The sequence below is a fragment of the Cuculus canorus genome, chromosome 1, assembly GCF_017976375.1.
Source record: "Cuculus canorus isolate bCucCan1 chromosome 1, bCucCan1.pri, whole genome shotgun sequence".
NCBI classification, from domain to species: Eukaryota; Metazoa; Chordata; class Aves; order Cuculiformes; family Cuculidae; genus Cuculus; species Cuculus canorus.
Genome location: NC_071401.1, coordinates 93,891,996 through 93,904,761, shown reverse-complemented (window position 1 = coordinate 93,904,761; position 12,766 = coordinate 93,891,996). Strand labels below are relative to the sequence as shown.

The 12,766-nt window shown below is 40.2% G+C and overlaps 1 protein-coding gene across 3 annotated transcripts in view; it reads left to right on the top strand.

Annotated features, from left to right (window-relative positions):
• Positions 1-12,766, top strand: part of IGSF5 (immunoglobulin superfamily member 5) — a 35,302-nt gene that overhangs the window by 5,478 nt on the left and 17,058 nt on the right. For all 3 annotated transcript variants that reach the window (XM_054056173.1, XM_054056174.1, XM_054056172.1), the window contains exons 3-4: positions 6,320-6,640; positions 7,668-7,976. In XM_054056173.1, coding sequence (XP_053912148.1) covers positions 6,320-6,640; positions 7,668-7,976 — 630 coding nt within the window. The remainder of the gene's footprint in view (positions 1-6,319; positions 6,641-7,667; positions 7,977-12,766) is intronic.

Sequence of the window (12,766 nt, the reverse complement as noted above, 5' to 3'; positions counted from 1 at the left end):
GACTAGGCTGCCGAGACGGCTGCATGGCACAGCCAGTTTGAGCATCGCTCTTGTCTCAAGACAAGAGACAGAGAAGGAAGGAGGGGCAGTGCAGTCCAGCAGCAGAGCCAGGAGAGGCTACAAGGGACAGCTATCAATCAGTGAGTAAGAGAAGAGATGGCAAGACACACCTGGGGGCTGTGGAGGTGCACGGAACTATGTGTTGCTGAGTACCAGTAAACTGGTATTACTTGACAGAAACATCCTATAAACATTTAAAAAGTCTTGTTAGCATAAGGAAACAAGCTAGTCCTTCTCTGCAGGCTTTGACAAGCTCTAACCTACTTTCATTTTCAAAAAGCTCAGCTGCAGGGTTGTTGGTTTTTGAAATAAACTTGATACGTGCTGAAGAAAAATCTTGCCAAATCCCACACAATTTGTTGCGAAGCAGTTGCTGAAGCAGTGGGCCAGCGATGAGGCAGGGAAGGCAGAAGACAAGGTGGAGTGAACAAGAAAATACACTGAAAAGAAAAAGGTAATTTAAAACAGACTAGAAGAAAAAAACATAGAAATCCCAACAGTAACAACAGAGAAGGAAGGGAGGAAAGGAGGAAGACAGAGGCTGAAGGGTAAAAGGCAGGGCTTGTGGAAGATTGATATGGGTATAGAGGGGGAGATTATTTTTAAATACAATAATGAGGCTGGAAGAAAAAGGAGTAATTATTGCAAAATGTCCATCCTGTCCTTCACTGTGCTACATCCAAATACGTCACTTTTAAAAGAGGAAAGACAGAGTCAGCAGAGAAGAGGAGAGAAGGAAAAGAAGGTAACCATGTCTCAATGCCTTTGTTACTGGAACCTTCATTGTGAAAAGTGATCTTACAGCATTAGTTCAAGCGGGGAAGAGAAAAACATCGGTTGTGAAGGGCAAAGGCAGTTCTTTGGCAAATGAGGTTCCCTGGGTGCAGTCATCATCCAGGGAATTAGATACATTTTTGTTTTTTCAAACCCCCCAGTGATATGACAGTGTATTTGTGTGGCAGCTTTTAAAGGAGTTGGTAGTTACTGTGCTCGCCGTTGAGAAGGACTAAGCAACTGAAATACCATAAATGCTTATCAGTTTCAGCAAACTTTTATCACTGGTGACTGCTTTATAAACATTTATTGATGTGCCTCAGAGAGATGTCCTAACTCAGTCTTGTTCTTCAAAAATCAAGAGGTAGTGCAATATGATGTGGACAGCCTAACATTTCCCTATTGCAAAGATGATATTTTCCTGAGTGGGATTTATCGGTTGTGTGTGGGGAAGCAGATGTTAAACCAGCTTTAAGAGCCGAACATGTAATTTCTGTAAAGTGCAATGACAATCTAGCTTGAGGCCTTAAATTGTCTAAAAGCAGCCATCTGCAAGGTATTTTTCAAGCAGTATGTAAATGAAACTAGCACTAAAATTTTCTCCTTAGTGCAAGAAGGAAAAGGACTGATAGCACCAGCTTAAAGCACTGATAACAGGGTTTAGATCCCATTTCTGTCTTGAATGTCCTCTTTGACCTTAAAGGAGTTACTTTATCAGAGTTTGCATGTGGGTAGGACAGTGGAACATGCTGTTAGTTTTGGACTCCACGTGCTGTTGCAGGGCAAGAAATAGAAACAAAAAGATACAGATAAAGAGGCACAGTTAAAACCACTAAAAATGCTGTGGCAACAGGTGGAAAGACTCATGAAGCTCCATTTTTGATTGTGCCATGACTTTACTGAGATCTAAATGGAGGCAAAGTTGAGCTATGTCCCTCTCCTCAGTCCTCCTGCAACGCATAGGATCCCCAGGGCTTATGGACTTGCTCCTTAGTCACAGATGTTAATGAATCACAATCTGTTGCTCTAGCAGATGTTGGTGAAAGATGATGTAGATCCTACCGTACCTATGGACTAATAAAAAATTATTGTATTAGATAAATGAAGAAATAACTTATATCTACCCTCCTGCACCGTCTTGACTGTCCGGATAAACAAAAGTAATACTAGCCACATATTTTTAGAGCTGATGATCACTCATTATTCATGTTTAGGGGTAGATTTCAAGACTATAATGGAACTCTCAGACATGACCTCATAGTAAATGATTAATTAACAACTAGCAGTGTTCTAAAAGTCGCATTATTTATTCAGAGCCACAATGAACCACAGCAGCTTAAGAAAGTAACGTGTTTGCACAGGCATAGAAATAAATTGCAAAGAGATCAGTTTGCATTAAGGGGAGTAGTATGGATAAGTACTGTATCTCCTGTTTCATGAGCAACTACATGCGTTTTGGTGTTAACTCTAAGGAATTTTTTTCATGGCTGTGTCTGTCCTTATGGTAGCTGTTTAAGTCCACTCCAGACATTTGGGAAGAATTAAAACAAAGCCTAAAAATACAAAAAACTCAGCATATGAACATGTTATAGACACCAAAGGTGTACTGGGAGTAGTATTGTAAAGGCTGGCTACAATGAGAGTCAAGAAAAAGTAGATTAGTCAAAGACACATTTGGGCTTAGGACAGTATTGCAACTCTGGTAATTTAAGTTATGAATGGAAATCATGACAACCGGATGTTGAATATCCAGGAAGAGGGCCATATGACATGACAAATGGTCTCACTTCATCAGTGCGCATTCATTAGAAAACCCATAGCTCTGCAAAAGATGCCATCCATAGACATGTGGTCAATCCCTAAAGTGACAAATAGAAAAGAGGGGAAATGGCTTTAAGGCATATTTGTTGTATGAATTGTTTAAAAAGCAACACATTAAGTTGTGCCAAGAGAAGTTGTGGATGCCCCATCCTTGGAGGTGTTCAAGGCCAGTTTCAATGAGGCTTTGAGCAGCCTGCTCCAGTGGAAGGTGTCCGTGCCCATGGCAGCGGGATAGAAATGAACAATTTTAAAGGTCCCTTCCAGCCCCAACCTTTCTATGATTCTAGATTTTATCATTTGATTGCTGAGTTTGTCTTCAAGATGTTTCATGTTTTGAAGCATTTCCATTCACCTTTATAAATCTGAAGAGAGCTTTGAATAAGTGTACTGGAAAAAATGAGCCATTCAAATTGAACAGAGATATACTTTATTGTATCTTATCTGGCTTTATTAACTATTAGTGGAAGTGAAGTTTGCTTTCATTTAATGTTTCATAGCTCACACACAGATATACTTTGGAGAATGAGGTGCATGGTGGTGGTAACATAACCCTGGAAAGTGGGAAAGTGGAAAAGCTTTGTAAAGGTGGTTGTAAACATGAGAGAGCTCCGAGTCAATCATACAAAGAACCAGGTAGAGCTAGATTTGTACAATCCTGAAAAATAAAGAATGAAAAGGCTCTTGTCTGTAAATACATGCAGCAGATGGGAGGAAGGAGAGGAGCTAGGAGCTATTTATATTAAAGAACAATTCTTGGCACAAACCTGGTTGCATATATGCTGCCTAGGGTTAAATATGAGCTAGGAATCAGAAAATGATGTTGACACTGGAGCAATGAGATTACAGACCTTATGCTATGGGTGCCTTCACCAAGGCTCTGGTTGCAACATTGTAATGGAGATTTGGCTCTGGTTCCATTTATACAATCATCAAACATCTTTCTTCTGTGAAACAATACAGCGTATTCTCCCCTACTCACGTCAGCTATTGACCAAATGAAAAATTATTTCTTCAATAATTTATAATTAATCTGTTAATGAGCAAACTACCTAAAATATACAAACCCTGGACTGAATGAAACCTTTTAAAATCACTTCATTGTCCTGAATACTCTTAGCAAGGAAGTAATGGCTTTTTCAGACTTTCTTTCTCCTGGAAAATAATTGAACACTTATGCTCAGGCCAAATTTGCAGACACAGAGTTTTAATTAGACTGCTATGGACTATAGTATCTAATTGCTGTAATTATGCAGACTAGAGCCTGAATTTTTAGGGGTAGCACTGGCAGTCCTGGTGCTTCTGCAGCATGAATGTTTCCCATAAGCGATGAAAAATTCGGTGGTGGCGTAACCTCACATGCAGGACTGCTTGGTCTGCAGAGAACTTGTGAAATCTCCATTCCTGGAGATAACTGTGTAGTTATTTCTGCTTGGAGTAGATAGTTGGACTAGAGATTTCTTGAAGTCCCTTCCCACCACAACCTTTCAATGCCCCCATCAGAGAGCAACTCTGTCACAGTGAGGTGCAGGTACGCACCAGGCCAAAGGGGAGCAGACTCTAAAATTTAGGGGCAGGTGAAGAGATGATGGCAGTTTGTGTGGGATGAGACAGAGCAGTACCCTGAGGTGAACCTTGCTGACAGCAGAACCTGCAATGGCAGTCCTTTCCCCCCACCTCCACTCCACTTGCAATCAGTAGGGCTGTGGGTGGCAGTGACTTAGCAAAGTGACTGGCTTATGGGAACGTACCATTTAGGGCTCTCCAATACAGGAAAGACATTGATAAACTAGAATGAGTTCAGCAGAGGGCCATCAAGATGGTAATAGGCTGGAGCACTTGCACTGTGAGGAGCAGCTGACGGAGCAGGTCTTGTTCAGCCTGTAGCAGTGGCAGCGAAGTCTCTAATGGCAGCCTGGAAGCACCTGCAAGAAGGTTGTCAGGTAAACAGAGCCAGGCTCTTCACAGTGGCGAGTGGCAAGAGGACAAGAGACAACAGGCAAAAGAGGATCAGAGTGGGCACAGGGAAAAGCTTTTTCCTAGTGAGGTCTGTCAGGCAGTGGAGCAGGTTGCCTGGAGAAGCTGTGCAGTCCACATCCTTGGAAATTTTCAGTCACTGACTGGATAACGCCATGAGCAACCATGTCCAATCTCAGAATTTAACCTGCTTTATCAGGAGGGCTGTAATGGAGAGGTCACTTCCAACCTGAATTGCTCTATGGTCAGCCACTCCTCCTTGAAATGCATCAATTGTACCTCTGTCTTTGCTATACCGCGCATGGACATAGCGTGCTCTGGGGAACTGAGCCAAAATCTAAAGGGATCACTAAGAACAAAGACAAAAAAAAAAGCAAGTTCCTAATTACACACAACACTGCTCTCTCAGGTCCTGTTCCTTAAGATGTCAAATAATCTGGGTTGTTTTTACCCTTTGAAATTTTGTCCCTTGTGAAGAGTAGAGTATATGATGTTCTGCCTCTGAGAAATCCTTTAAGATTTGTCCACCTTCAAAACTGCACCCATTTCCACTAGCTATTTCAGGGACTGAAGTCACAGCTGCTGCTTTGAAAAAAAGTCTCTGCCTTCATCTTTTCTTCACTTTCTGCTTGGTAGAAGTGAATGCTTCTGCCTTCCCACACACAGAGGATCCACCATCTGCCTGGGCAACAGCTGCACATTCATTCATCTGTGGGCAATGGGAGGCCCTGGGTCTGTTCAATAGAAAAGGAAAACAAAATGCCTTCCTTAGAAATCAATTTTCAGTTCTGAAATATAGTAGCTGAAATTCATACTACCTTTTAAGGAGAAAAACTCAGGAACTACAGCAGCTCTGACTAATAGAAAGCCTGAGAAGCTGGGGAAGGTTGTATGTGATGCATGCATGAGAAACAAGGGGAGAGGCAGTTGAATTGGCTAAAAAAGCATGGAAGGATATACGATGGGACTGCAAAAAATCAAACACAGTCTGTAGTATGGAAAGGGGACCATTTACACAATTTTATTTATTTAAAGTCTAGAAAACTCACGTATTTTCCCATTTAAAAGCAAACTCTTTTCTTTCAGCAAAATGATAAAACTGAAGAGAGACATTTAGGTGGTTTTGGAGTGGGAGAGGGAGGTGCCAAAAATCAAATTTATCTTTGAAGAAAACCATTTAATCTAAGATGGAGCTGAAAGATTAGATTGTACATCTCCATCCCTGACCTGGTTAAGATCTTTTAACATCTTTAACATAAAGTTAGCTATAACACATCATATAGACCTCTACTTCTTGGGTTTGTCATGATGGGCTTGAGGAGCCATTACAACAATGTAATTTTTAACCACTGTTTACTACTGTGGGATTAACATTATTCAGTTGCAATGTCAATTCACCATACACACATTTCCACTACTTACTGACAGGCATTGTAGAAAATGAGACAAGTAACTTTTTCCTGAAAGTACCAGGTACTGATGACTGTCAGAGATGGGGTAGCTGAATCGACAACCTTTCCTGATACATGACTAAGTGCTTAATACCCCAGTGCTCCCCATGAATAATACTATTTGAGCCAGAGTGCCTGGCTTTTTAGCCTTAAATTGCTGGCAGTAAAAATTAAGTCAAAGGTCTTTGGTGGTGATGTCGTGTATGTATTTACAGAGCGTGATTTTTCCTTTCTTCCAGGCTTTGGCTTTTGTTATTCTGTTATAAGTGGCCCTACTAATGCAACAGTCCTTGCTGGTTCAGAAGCCCGCTTTAATTGCACTCTGTCATCAGGATGGGTAATTCTCATTTGGCTGTCCAATGGAAATCCTGTCCTCACTGTCATCAATTCTCAAGGGGCTGTTGAAACATCAGACCGCTTCACTTCTCAAAATTACACAAGTAGCAATACGTTTACCTCAGAGCTGATCATCCACAACACACAGCTGAGTGACTCTGGAAAAATTGAATGCAGCACCCAGAAACCTAATGAGAGCAGCTTTGCATTTCTTTCTGTTCAAGGTGCGTATAGCCATCAATAGAAAGCTATTTTATTATACTGCACTTAAAGGAATTCTCTGATGGATCGCCCAAATTATCCCTGCAAAAGAGTACATGTTCTCGTTTACCATACTTTGCCTCCTGCCCTCCTTGTCTTAATTTTGCTTTCAAAGCAGGTTTCAGAGTCACATTCAGAGTGTCATTAACAAAGGTTTGAACTTCCTTTGTGGTTTTTTTTCTGTCGCGTCTCTTATTCTTTGTTGGATTGGATTAAAGGCCTACCAGTAGTCAGTCAAAACCAATCTTTGGCCTAGAAACAATATGGATTACCCCGTATGCACATCTTTATACATGAACATTCTGCCATCTTTAGGGCAGATCTCCTTCCTGATTTCTGACTCAATAATCAGTCTCTATCCAGTTCGAGTTTGATTTAATGGCATGTAGAACTAAAGCCCTTGAGACACAAGGCAATGCTCTTCATATGATTGCTGCTGCAAATTACCATTTCCAAGGAACAAAAGGTTCCTGTGTATCAAGCCCCCGTGTATGAGATTTCTTCCTCCTCCCTGAAGCATCAGTAGTGATAAAGTTCAGCCAGTAAAGCAAGATCTAATCACCAGACACTATCCATTTGTCAAGGAGATGCTTCATGCAGTGAGAACATCCCATTGTCTACCTGTAAAATTTTCCCGATAAAGCCTGAGTGTACTTAAAATTTAGAGAGAAACACTTTCATTTCATTATGTTGTCCTTCAACTGGAGATACGTCAGGATGGCTAAAAAGTGTGATTTCCTGCTTTTTATTGGAAAAGTACTAAAAGCTGAGACTTGTGCTTTAAACATACTGGACAACATGCCCATGAAGTTGCAATGTTTGCATGTTTATATCATGCAGATGGTATATCTGTGTTAATAATGAATGTTTTTTACTTCATATCTCAAGGCATAGATATTTCTGGGTAGCAAGATAAGATCTAAAACTCTCAGCAGGAAAGCAATGCAGCCAAATATTCTGAAGGAACAAAACATCTTTTCCCTCCTACAGTTAATGGATCTTTATTCATCAAAAATAGCACTCTAACAGTAACAGAGAACAAAACAGTTGAAATTGTTTGTGAAGCCTTAGGATGGGCTCCAGCTCCAGACATTACTTGGATGACAAATGACTCTTTCATTGATAAGTCAAGGTATGTTACCCAGCAAAGTCAAGGATCTAATGGCCTCCACAATGCCCTGAGCATCCTAACTTTGACTCCGACGGACACTGAGGTTTTGACTTGTTTAGCTGACATAGAAGCACTCCCTAACCCTCAGAATGCAACGGTAACTGTTATTTTTGGCAATTCTTCAATAGGTAAGTGAATGTTTTTTGTATTTGCAAATACTGTTTTTTAAATGCTTTTTGGTTTGTTTATTTTGAAAAGTCTTTTATTTGCATGTAAAATACTATGAGATAAGCAAAGGTTAGAATTAGGAAAGAATTAAGATCCAGTAGTCACAACTTGATAAATATGTAGGGTTACATTCACATCTGAGAGAGAGCTGGTATGAGTCTAATGTGAACTGCAAAATCCAACTTAGGACTGAACAAGGCAAACGTAGCAGTACATCTGCCACTGACTCCTACTATGGATTCACTGCTAAGAAAACAGGCCTTTGTTCTTTGACCAAGTAAACATTCAATGAATTTAGATTTTAAGTATCTTTGATTAGACCATGCTCGTCATATGAACATTATTTGTTAGACCTCATTTACTTGAAGCCAAACTCTCAGGTGAAATTGTTCCCCTTAATATTCAATATCAGTTTTACCACTGACTGGGGAAAAAAAATCCTTAGATAACACTACCAGTTTCTGCACACAACCCAGAATACATTCTGTTCTAACACTTCAGACACAAACAGAAAGTTTTCCGTGTGAACAGTGTCTGGAAGTGATGGACCTGTTGTAACATGGTGTTAACATCCTCAGCGCTGCACTGAGCCTGGCATCTACTTGCAGAGTGTAACATTTATGGTAGGAAATTCTTTAACTTTTACCTATCACTTATCTGCTATAAGACAATCTTTGTACTTGGTGTATTCATCCATTAGAGAACAAGAATCATAAGAAGAAGCCACATGGGCCTTATCCCAAAGTCTACTTTGTTCTTCTTCTTAGAATGAACATATTCCTCTTTCATATCTTAGAGGAAGGTAAAAATTGTCCTGCAGCAACATATGTTGAAATCTTTGGACGGTGCATTTGTTTGCTTTTTATTGCCTTTTATTTAAGGAAATTCAAGGTCACTTTAATACAAGCCTGGATGTTGGGCAAATCTCTTGAGAACAATTAGCAAGACCTTTGATAACCCTAAGTGTTTTTGCTAAGGTTGTCAACATTTGTTTTGTAATGCTGCTAATCTTTGGCCTAACTGACATCCTATGAAAATAAAATTCTATAATTTAACACATTCACAGTACTTGGAAGTTCATCAGGAAAAAGGGTGATTTCATCTTATCTGCACTGCCAGCTTGGAACAAAGCAAGGGGAACTATCACTACAGATCTGTTTCACAATCTAACAGAATTCTATGAAAAATATTTTTCTTTCCAGATCACAACACAGTACGAGCAAGTAAGAGGAATTATCTTCCTGAGGGTTAGCAGTGTTTAATGCAGCCAAGGGAGACAGTACTGCCCTTAAGAGCATTTTTCTGCTGGAACTAGCCAAGTGTCTCAGCAGCTATGTAGAGGAGTCTCAAGGCAAACTAAACTTGGTGCGATAACTGCATGGCAGGGAGTAGGCGTAGGTACACTGACATAGTCCACCCTGCAGTGACATTCCTTTTATTAATCTTATCCTGTGGTATGGGCAATGTGCATATTACATGGAATTTTTTGCAGGGGTCTATGCCTCCTTAACTGTCTTCCATACAGAATAGGGCCTCGAATCTACAACTCTTTTTATGAAGTAGTGAACATTGGGAACTTCCGTAATCGTGCTTACAGCTTCTCTTAATGAAATAATTCTTCTGTAATGGGTGAATATGACACATAAAAAGACACTCTTACAGTGTATTGATGAGGTGTTTAGTATACATAAGTTTCAACTTATAAACAACAGAGGAGGTTGGGTAACTGTGCCTTTCATTTTAAGCTCAAGTCATTATTAGCAAGCCTTTTTCTGGAAGTATTTGCTTAGCAATGCAGTTGAAAAAGGTCATTTCACCATGCTTAATACAACCTCTTTGTTGTCAGATTGCTTGTAATTACTGACTAAGCAAAACAGAACCATCCTGAGGAAATTAACAAATTCCCCTGCCTACTTATTTGCGAAGTACTGAGGGATCCACTCTCAGTTTCCATAGCTACTCATTGTAAATCAGAAAAGGAGAAAAACAGATGTCATGAAGCACAATTGGTGTACAATTAGTGATTGTGTAGGACCATCATTCATTTCCCTTTGGAAAAATCATTGTGCAGCAGCAGACACTGACAATTTGCAGGGTATGAGAATATCAAGTCTTTAAATTAATAGAATGAAATAAAGACATGGCATTTACGATACAGGAAGATCTATTACGTATATACTACACTTGAAAACTCAGAGGTTCTCTGACTTTTCATATACAGATTCAGCCGTAGCTAGCCGTTGTCAGGAAAGAATATGACTAGCTTCAGACATTCAAGGAGTCCTTCGCAAAGTGACCACAATATCAATTTCAGCCTTCTCTTAAAAGCTTGGTACCTGTACATTCATAACAACTGCAAACAAAAAATCTGAGCCTTCTTCAGCCAGCCATCTCCTTGGCAATAGATATCTTACCTTCCTGCACCTCTAGATCAGTCTCCATCTCAGACCTTTTCATACAGCATGATGCATTTTTGTGTCAGCCAATCCTCCTCCAGAACTACCTCACACAGTGGTGTTTGGCTGAGCCACAGATTTGGAAACTCCTCTGGAGTTATCCCAGTGGATGCATGCACAGAGTTATTGTTGGGAAATGGGTTCTATGGCAGAGTACTTTAGCTGGGCCTAAGCTCCCTTGGTATCAGTGTTGACTTCATGTAGACTTTGACCTGTGGAAGATGAAGACAGGAAATCTATCATAAGCCTGAACATCCTTAGCTTTTTAAATTAGCCAGAAAGCTCCAAAGTGTCCAAGAAGTGAGATGCAGCTCTTCCTAGTCCCATATTTATTCTGGGATACCAACATGTGCCAGGGAAAATTCCCTTTTCTGCAACTTTCTAACCCATGTAAAGTTTTGGGCAGCTTTGGGAGGAGCCAGAGGTCTGGAGAGCAACAGAGGATGGGCCATCTAGAATGAAGAAGTGGCTTTGTCCACGTCAAGCACTATATGGTATGAGGCTAGAGAGGGATTAATGCTCTCATGCCTTAGCGCATCTCTCTCGCACTCCTACTTGCGTGTTGAGCTGGCAGCTCCTGCATTCATACCTCCTAGCCCCAGCTTCTATTTCTTTCTGGACCCTCCAAAACTGTGAGGAAACGAAAATGCTGAAGTGCTGGAAAGACTTGTGTTCAGCTTTGTAGATCATCTCTTAGCATGTAATCTGAACTGGACAGAAAGCAAAATACCTTGGTGTGGCAGCCAATCCAGAGGTATAGGCCAGTGCAGATGTGTTTAGCCACTCCATTTACACTAAAATTAAGCTTCCCCCTACAGCTAAATAGCTGTCTTTCATATTTTAGGCATCTTGAAATCCCTGTGGCATGCTTTGTGGAACAAAATATGATAAAATAAAGATATTTGTTGCAATACTCCAGATAAAAATATTATTAACAAGGTTAACAGCAATTGTAATTGTAACTGACTGCAGCCTACAGAATTAACTACTGGTTTGCGGATTACTGACTGTTTTTTTCTCTAATAGAAGAAATTTATATTTTGCTGATTGAGCACCAGGATTAGAGAAGACTGGAACAAATTGCTTAATCATAATAAATTGAGTTTTGGCAAGTGTAGGCTCCTAACAGAGGTTCAAGCTTTGCAGGAGGCTCTGGTCTCATATCTTTGCAGTCTAAAATCTCCAAACCCCAAATATACACCCAAGGAAGTTTGAGGATAGAAAGGATTTATTTAATCCCTCATCATAGGTACACCAGCAGATACTCTGGTGCACATATCATGGGAAAAGTCCTGGCACTGTGCAGCTGTGTACCTTTTCCAGAGGTTTTCTGCTGAAAGTGGCCAAGCAATCATTAATTGGGACCTCTAATGAGGAAATGACAATCATAAACCTAGTGCAACAGAATTGGTTTTGTCAAGGTTGGATGTCTTGCACACCTGTAATTTGGATTGGAAGCTTGCTTCTAAACAACTGTCAAAATTATTTGGGGGCTGCTTTTCAAAGGGTAGTAAATTAGAGGCGCTTCTGAAATATTTAGTCAAAATCAAAGGGAAGGATGACCTGAAAATCAGAACCAACATCTTCCTTGTGCATCCACCTATGTGAGAAATACAAAATATTTTTAAAGTTATGTACATGTGAGAGTTCTGTAGGAAAACTGTTTGGCCATAACAACCGATTTCAGCAAGACAGAGGTGATCTTGAAATCACCTAAATGAACTCTGTAGATTACACAAAGAAAAGAGAATAATTTAATGTGTGAGAATGCTGATAGGGAAGTTGATTAGTAGCTGTGTGCTCCCAAACAGTGCTCTCTGCTGCTCTTTAAGTGGATAACAGATGCCCTACCAAATATGTCCCAAAATCAAACACCTTCTGTAATCAGTGAGAGAAACCCCCCAGAAGAGATTAATCAGAAAATCATATCTACAGACTAGAGATCTCCCACTGTACTAGTCAGCTAGGGCTACCACGGTGATCTTTGGGGAGAAGTGGACACTTCTTCAGAGCTGTTCATCTTATCCAAAGGGACACATACATATTTGGCCAAATGAATTGTAACCCCAAATACCTAGGGAAGACACTTAATATCTGCAGTATAGCCATCTAAATTGAATCTTAACCCCTGTTCCAAACCCAAATGTCTCCAAAGGATGCTGGGAGGCTCAGCGTATCTGCAAAATAAAGTTCAGGTTGGAAGATTGCAATCATGTGTTTTTCAGACCAGAAATAGCAGTCAGAAAGTTTACATTGCAATAAAGAATTTACATTTGGAAACATTTTAAATTCTT